Source organism: Macadamia integrifolia, unplaced genomic scaffold, assembly GCF_013358625.1.
Source record: "Macadamia integrifolia cultivar HAES 741 unplaced genomic scaffold, SCU_Mint_v3 scaffold891, whole genome shotgun sequence".
NCBI classification, from domain to species: domain Eukaryota; kingdom Viridiplantae; phylum Streptophyta; class Magnoliopsida; order Proteales; family Proteaceae; genus Macadamia; species Macadamia integrifolia.
In genome coordinates, this window is record NW_024870572.1 from 1 (window position 1) to 6,940 (window position 6,940).

The following is a 6,940-nucleotide window of genomic DNA, read 5'->3' on the forward strand; positions in this document are numbered from 1 at the left end:
AAAAAAAAAAAAAAAAAAAAAAAAAAACTGAGCCCTAAAAATTTTTTAATGGTTTTGGTCCATTCGGATTTAACGAGTAGCCTCACAAACACTACCATACATGGAGAATCACATGAATTCCTTTTTCTCTCCCATGCATGAAAGATACATGAAAGATACCCTCTCCAAAATTGAAAAATGTAGACGCGAAGGTTATGAACACAGAATCAAAGTCCATGACATGTTACTTTTATAATAATTTAAAAACACAAAATATTGTATTATGAGGAAATAGACTGTACCACGAGAATTTATATTACATATGATATGTCACAAGATATGTGAATTTGACTTTGAATATCTTAAACATTTCACTAAGAATCTGCCCTAACAATTAGTCAATGTTCTACAAACCCACATCCAACATTTGTCATCGTCCATAGTAATAGTCAAACTTCAAATCATTTAGGACATTGACTCAGTATGCATTTCTGTTTTGAGCTTAACCTTCATTGTTTAAGATCAAATTCTCATCAGAACTTAATCATAATAGATTAGAAGGAATTTGAGTGAAAGTGTATATGAGGAAACAAGGGAAAAGGAGGGTGGACACCTGGCGTCTACTAGGCATCAGGTAGATTTTCTGGGCCAAGCAACAACATGCCTTACTTGAAGTAGGAAAGGTTATTGCCTTGGTGACCTCATAGTCGCCTAGACATCGCCTTGAATGCCTTGGCCTCCCTTGTGGCCTGAACAGGCGCCTTAGTATAATATTGCATTGATATGAATTCTATGTTGATTGCATATACGTAAAATATATAGGATAGGGCACACCCTTGACAACTATGAATTAGAGATATGGCTACCAGATCAGCCTAAGAATCCAAGACCTTTAAGTTCTTCCCATTTTATGCTCTTTTCTAGGAGACCAACTTTTCAGGTTCTCAGATGGTAATGAAGTTTTTGAGAAAAATTACTTTAAGTGATGTGATTCCCATAATGAACATTACATCATTTCCTCATTCGTAATCCCTTTGCTTCAACAGAGAATATCATTGTATCACCCACACTTACCTTTTTCTTTACCAATGAATTTTGTTATATTATCTTCAATAAAAGAATTAACAACACCCCTCCCAGAACTCGCTGTGGCGAGAACCTTGTGCACAAGGTATGGCCCTTTCTTTTAATATAAAAAAATTCATTAGTAAAGAAATAAGGAAATGATCATAATACACTTATAAACAGGCCTGAATAGCTAACCACAATCAATCACCCCAAAATACACAAGCCCCCACCACCCACCCACCCCCACCACACACCAGAAAAAGAAAAAGAAAAAGGAAAACAAAAAAAATGCTTCCCAAGTCCCATCCTAATTCTCGCTTAATAATCAGCCTAACAGTTTCCCAACCTATGCATCCAGTGATACAAGGGATAAACAAACACTTTGAAAGCTTTTATCAGAATGCATCAATCTGAAGCTCTATTTTGACCTAAATGCTAAATTATGGAGAATGAATTTCTACGGAACTTAAAACCGGAACAAAAGTAGGATTCTTAATGTACAGTAAATCCACCTAAAGTAAGAAAACCAATGATTTTAAATTTGAGTCTACAGCCTTATGCAGATAAAGTTCTAATGGATAAAATTAAACTGATTCTATTTCCAGAAAATCAAAAGCTCACTCTTCACAAACAATGCCCACCGTACAGCACACTCAGTGCAGTATAACCTATCACCAACAGAACTTCCACGTTCCTACAATTCTTTCTGCTTCCAAATTTCTCTCTATAGCATTTCATTAATTTATAAGATTTCCACATAGCAATTACTTAGCCCTTGCCTCAATAGTACTATGCATCATAGCTGGATTCTAGATGCACTCTCTCTGAATGCAACTTCTTCAAAACTTCAACTGCCCCACCGTGAACAGCCGAGACATCGAGGATTATCCAGAAAGAAATATTTTGGTAATTGCTCTGATTCTTTCACTTTGTTCCGCTTGAAGAAAGGTAGGATCCCAATGAATTGCTCTTTCTTTTAGTTGTTTAATCTCTTTAATTGATGATTGTGTGACACTCCAGATCCAAATCACTGATGGAATGGAAAAAATCTCTGGATTGTCTAGAAGATCCTTTCAATTGGTGAAAGCCACTACACTCTATAGGATAAAGCACACTATTTATGTGATTAGGGAGATTCCAACCACAGTCTTGGGTACAAACATTGACACCTTCAATCGTAAATCCCAGATCAGTCAGTCAATCCCCATTCTCTTCCTTCTATGGTGCTGCAGGTAAACATATTTCTTATTCTCTTTATTTTACTTTCATCTAATTTCTGAGCAGCCTATAAAGTGATATAAATCCTATCTGCCATATCTAATAATCCAGCCAATAATGATCTCAGCAATCAACCTTGGAATCTCCACAATAACCAACATCAACGGATAACTTCAAGTTCTTAACCCTAGAATATTATGTTCGGAACAATTTCAGTCCTTAAAATAGGCCATCCATCTTTTAAATCCATGAAACTCCATTTCTACTACCTCATCCAGACTAGCACTGCAAAACACCCAATTTCCTGCTTCCAGAACAAGTATTTTCTCTGCACTTTCATTTGAAAGAAACCTATACCTAGAATTTGTTTCTCGTTCCCTACATAATGTCAAGTGTTGGATAGTAAGATATAGGTTTAAGGAACAAACTACATAATTTTACTCTTAAATTGACTCATAACATTTAAAAGAAACAAAAGGGGAAAATCCATTCACCAAAGCAAGAGTATAAATCTTTCATGCCTAAGGCATTCCTTGATTTGAGAATCAGCATTACAAGAGAACGACTAAATACACTACCTATTTTCTGACAAAAATATGTATTCAATCAGCAATTGGGTAAAACCAAATTGTATCAACCCCAAAAGGGCATAGAAACCCTCAGGAAAACCATCCAATACAAGGCCCTGCATCCTTTACCAATTTGACTTCTAACACTAGTTAAAAAGCTTGCTAACATAAAAGAGAATTTGTCGACACACATTAACCCAGTAATGACAATTACACCTATGACTCCCATACTTTACCAAAATATAATAGTATCTTCGAGAGTCCATCATATCGATTTCCGTTAGCATCTAAGATTGCATATTTAGTTATTCAAACCCCCTTTCTTTACCAAACCAATCCCCAAATTCCACCCATCCCCATATTTAGTTAGTTCAAGCAACCTTTCACACTAAACAGAAATGAAGAAATGAGAATACGCAAGGAAAATTATAAACTCAAACCAACAACATACAAATTTACGATGTTATGCTCTGAATCCCCACCAAACCCCTCCCCGGGGCCCCCTAAAAAAAATAAAAGAATTGCAGAGTCATTGCAGTGAAGTAATAGGCCAATTTAAGCTCTTTCCGTCCCTATTTCATGGAATGGAGAGAAAACCCACAAATCTCCACGAACAGAAGTATAACACATTTTCGTATTTCAATAAAAAAAATCCAATAAGAGGGAAATATGAGAAATTCAGAAACGGTAATACCTTTTTTCCCAGGCAATTCTTTTCCATCTTTGTAGTAAAACTCTCGGATGTCGACCATAGTCTTCCCTTGAAAGTTCCTCACTTTGACTCTCCTATTCTTCGAAAGCTTTACAAACACAAGACACTAAGTGAGAAAGAACAAAAGAGTAAGGCTAACAGAGAGAGAGAGAGAGAGAAAGAGAAGTACGTCACAAACGACGATCTCGTCGGAATCATCAGAACCTTTCCGAGCGTTCTTCTTGGCCGGTGCACCACCATGGTCGGAGTCATCATCGGAGGCGAAGCCCCCTTTGTCCTTCCTCTTTCCCCATCTCGACATCTCTCAAACTATCAGAAGATGATCTGTGAGACAAAAAAATTTGGAAAACAAACACAGGTTAAGAAGAACTGAGAAAAAGAAGAAACAAAAATTGTTTAAGAAAGACGACCTCAAGAGCTTCGGCTTATCTCTCTCCCCTTTTTCTCTCTTCTGGTTCAGCGGTCCTTTCCTTTTCTAGTACCAAAGCGCGGGCATCTCTTCAGTGTCCCTCTTCCTACCCTTTTAAAATCGAAGTGCTCTGAAAGCTGCTCTGTTCACACACCTAAGGGTCCGTTTGGTTCTCTTTTCACTGCGAGTCCAGAAGAAACCCATCTGTATGCCTTAGAGAACTAGTGAGAGGACGACAATTTTATTCTCCTATGTATTAAAATGATGACAGGTGCACTTTGAAAGGGACGAAGAAACAAAACTGCCCTTTTTATACTGGTTGGATAGAAGTTTGCTCCTCCCAAATGGAATACTAGTACAACTCTTGCAAATGATTAACGGGCTCTCCCCTGTTCCCAGAAATTCCCATTACTTTGTGCCGTGGCGGTAAACTCATAGCGGCTCATGAGAAATATGGGCTTGAATTCGAACTAAACCGGGCTCGACTACAGGCTCCAACCCATTTAAAATTGTTCAGTTGCCCAATCCAGCCTGACCTAAGCTGTCTCCAACTCCAGCCCACCACTCTTTTTTGGGGTAATAGAAAGAAAGAAGAAACTAGGATATAAGAAAATGAAAAAGGGCTTCCACGTGCCGTGCATGAGAACCCATTTCTACACACTAGTGTTTTATACCATATGGATATATGCTGATTTGGCATTATGGACAGTTTTATTGTAGATGGTACGCATTCACCGAATCAGATCTAGAACGCATTATGAAGAGAGAATAAAGAAGAATCGACTTCAGAATGCATTAATGTGTAGCAAACACAGTCTTTATGTATTGAGAATCACTTTGATCCACATGTCAAATTTAATGCCCATTTCAGCCATATGGTGTACTACACAATGAACAATGGCTACTACCCGGGTTGCATCCAGGGAAATAGAATCCTAAGGGCACCTAAGAGGGTATTTTCTTATTAATTTCCATTTTCATCCCTGTGGTGGCACTACTCAAGTGGAAATAAACATATTTATGTATTCATTAATTCATGTTTATCATGGTCATGCCTATAGTGTTATGGTTTCCAATTTTTCATCATTTATGCCTTTAAAATCTTTGTACTAAATCCTTCAACTTCAAAAGCACAAAGAATTCATTAAAAAAAATAAAAACAAAACAAAAACCTTGGGTAAAGATGTAAGTCGCCTAAGGGAAGATAAATTCTTCATCAACACAATGTTTGATCTATTACTAGTATGCTTGTTTACTTGGATCGTCTTTAATTATTGATCCTTCAATTCTTGTCCAATTCTCTTTCAGTTCACGACATGTGTTTATTTTCAAATTCTTGGACAAAAATTGAAGGATCAAGAATTGAAGCCAAGCCAAAATCCTGCGATTATGCAATTTCACTCTTAAATTTTCAAATTATGCAGCCACTTTTTGCCCTAGTTCATCTCACTTTAGCTATATGAATAATTGTCCTTTGTTATGTGTGACTGTAAAACTTGGCATGCCAAAGCTGAAATGTCTATTTTTGCTTTCCACCTTTATCTAACTATTCTTGTCCTTGATTAATGCTTATCTTTAATTCTTAGATTTGTAGGAATTCTCTATATTTTCTTCTCGGTCGAACTTTGGATCAAGAATCATCAGCTTTTCAACAATATAGTGAGGCTACCCACACAGTGAATTTTATTCCAGCAAGAATAAGAAGAGTGATAATTATTATACCAGAAAATCCAGCTTCTACTGCTAAAGTAGTCAATTCTTCTTTTATCCTCTCCTTTCCATAAAGGTTCAGATTTGACATGAACATTTCCATTTGCAAGATGCCTTTAGTTGCAACATTTGTCTCCACGGAGGTTGGAGCAATCAACTCCACACCAATCACCTTTCCATAATCTGATAATGCTTCGTAGTAATTTTTTAGTAACTTCAAGCAATCTTCATCATTCCAAGCATGAATTATAGACGGCAAGTTTCATTCAAAATTTTGGTTACTCAAATCTGGTGAAAATAATAATAATAATAATAATAATAATAATAATAATAATAATAATAATATTGATTTTACACATCTAAATAATAAGGGATGAAGCTGAGGAGAATTTCAAGTATTGTGTAAATCATGGATATGGAAGGCCCTAAGTAATAATTAACTTTGATAAAAAAAAATTTGGAAGAATTAACTTTTGTATTATCAATACATGGTTTTGGTACAATGAGTGACACAACATTTTGCTGGTGTTTAGTACTAGCTTGAAGATCTAATGATACAATAACGGGTTTCTCTCTCTCATGTTTTAAGAAAGGATAAGTTACAATAAAGTTAGATCTTACATACCTTTATGAATATCGCATCCCCATTAAGAATACTTGTAAACATGTCCCCTCCAATATGTTCCACATCTACAACAAAATTATCCATTGTCCTTAAAATAATCATCTAAATAAATAAAAATAAATCAAGATAGAATCATAGAACAATAGAATAGACTAGGGCAGGGATTGGATGGTTACTATTGAAATCCTTAACTAGCTTCTAACCGGAAACTAAAGGGTATCAATTATGAGTTCGACTTGATAAATTGACTAAAACCGACCATTTAAACTCAAACTGAAGCAAATCATTAATAAAAGATTCGGTTTTAGTCTTAAAGTTTAATAATTAGTTCGATTTTGATTCTAATAGAGAAAACATCGATTGTAAACAAATAAACCATTAAATTGGTAAAACAATTAATATTATAATATTACTTATCAATAAAGAAACTTAAACAAAGAGAGATCGAGGCAGTGTGAGGTGTCGTTTTTCCTGCCCTCAGTGTTTGGGTGCAGGGGCCACACCACAAGGAAGAGTTAATTTTGCCCTTTATATATATATATATATATATATATATATTACTAGTAAAAATATATAACCTAATATTGCATTTGTTTCCATTATATTATTTTAATTATAGATTTATTTTATGTTTTTTTATCATTTGACAT

The 6,940-nt window shown here is 35.4% G+C and overlaps 2 protein-coding genes across 2 annotated transcripts; both read right to left on the reverse strand.

The window, feature by feature from the left end:
• Positions 1-3,528: 3,528 nt before the first annotated feature.
• Positions 3,529-4,175, reverse strand: LOC122070343 (RNA polymerase II transcriptional coactivator KIWI-like; the record flags this gene model as incomplete). The annotated part of the gene is given in 3 exon segments (XM_042634478.1): positions 3,529-3,634; positions 3,716-3,870; positions 3,957-4,175. Coding segments are annotated over 2 exon segments (238 nt in total), but the record flags the coding sequence as incomplete, so codon positions are not given.
• A 1,428-nt stretch (positions 4,176-5,603) lies between these two features.
• Positions 5,604-6,374, reverse strand: LOC122070344 (caffeic acid 3-O-methyltransferase-like). Its single transcript, XM_042634479.1, has 2 exons — positions 6,291-6,374; positions 5,604-5,879 (listed from the first exon to the last, which is right to left on the reverse strand). The coding sequence occupies exons 1-2, from the start codon at positions 6,372-6,374 to the stop codon at positions 5,604-5,606; spliced, it is 360 nt and encodes a 119-aa protein (XP_042490413.1).
• Positions 6,375-6,940: the final 566 nt, after the last annotated feature.

What these genes read in the sequence shown, in the direction of transcription:
- LOC122070344 (XM_042634479.1), bottom strand. Translation starts at nt 6,374, where the DNA reads ATGGATAATTTTGTTGTAGATGTGGAACATATTGGAGGGGACATGTTT. An exon ending in GGGATGCGATATTCATAAAG is followed by an intron (nt 5,880 to 6,290) that starts GTATGTAAGATC and finishes GATTGCTTGAAG; the next exon opens with TTACTAAAAAATTACTACGA.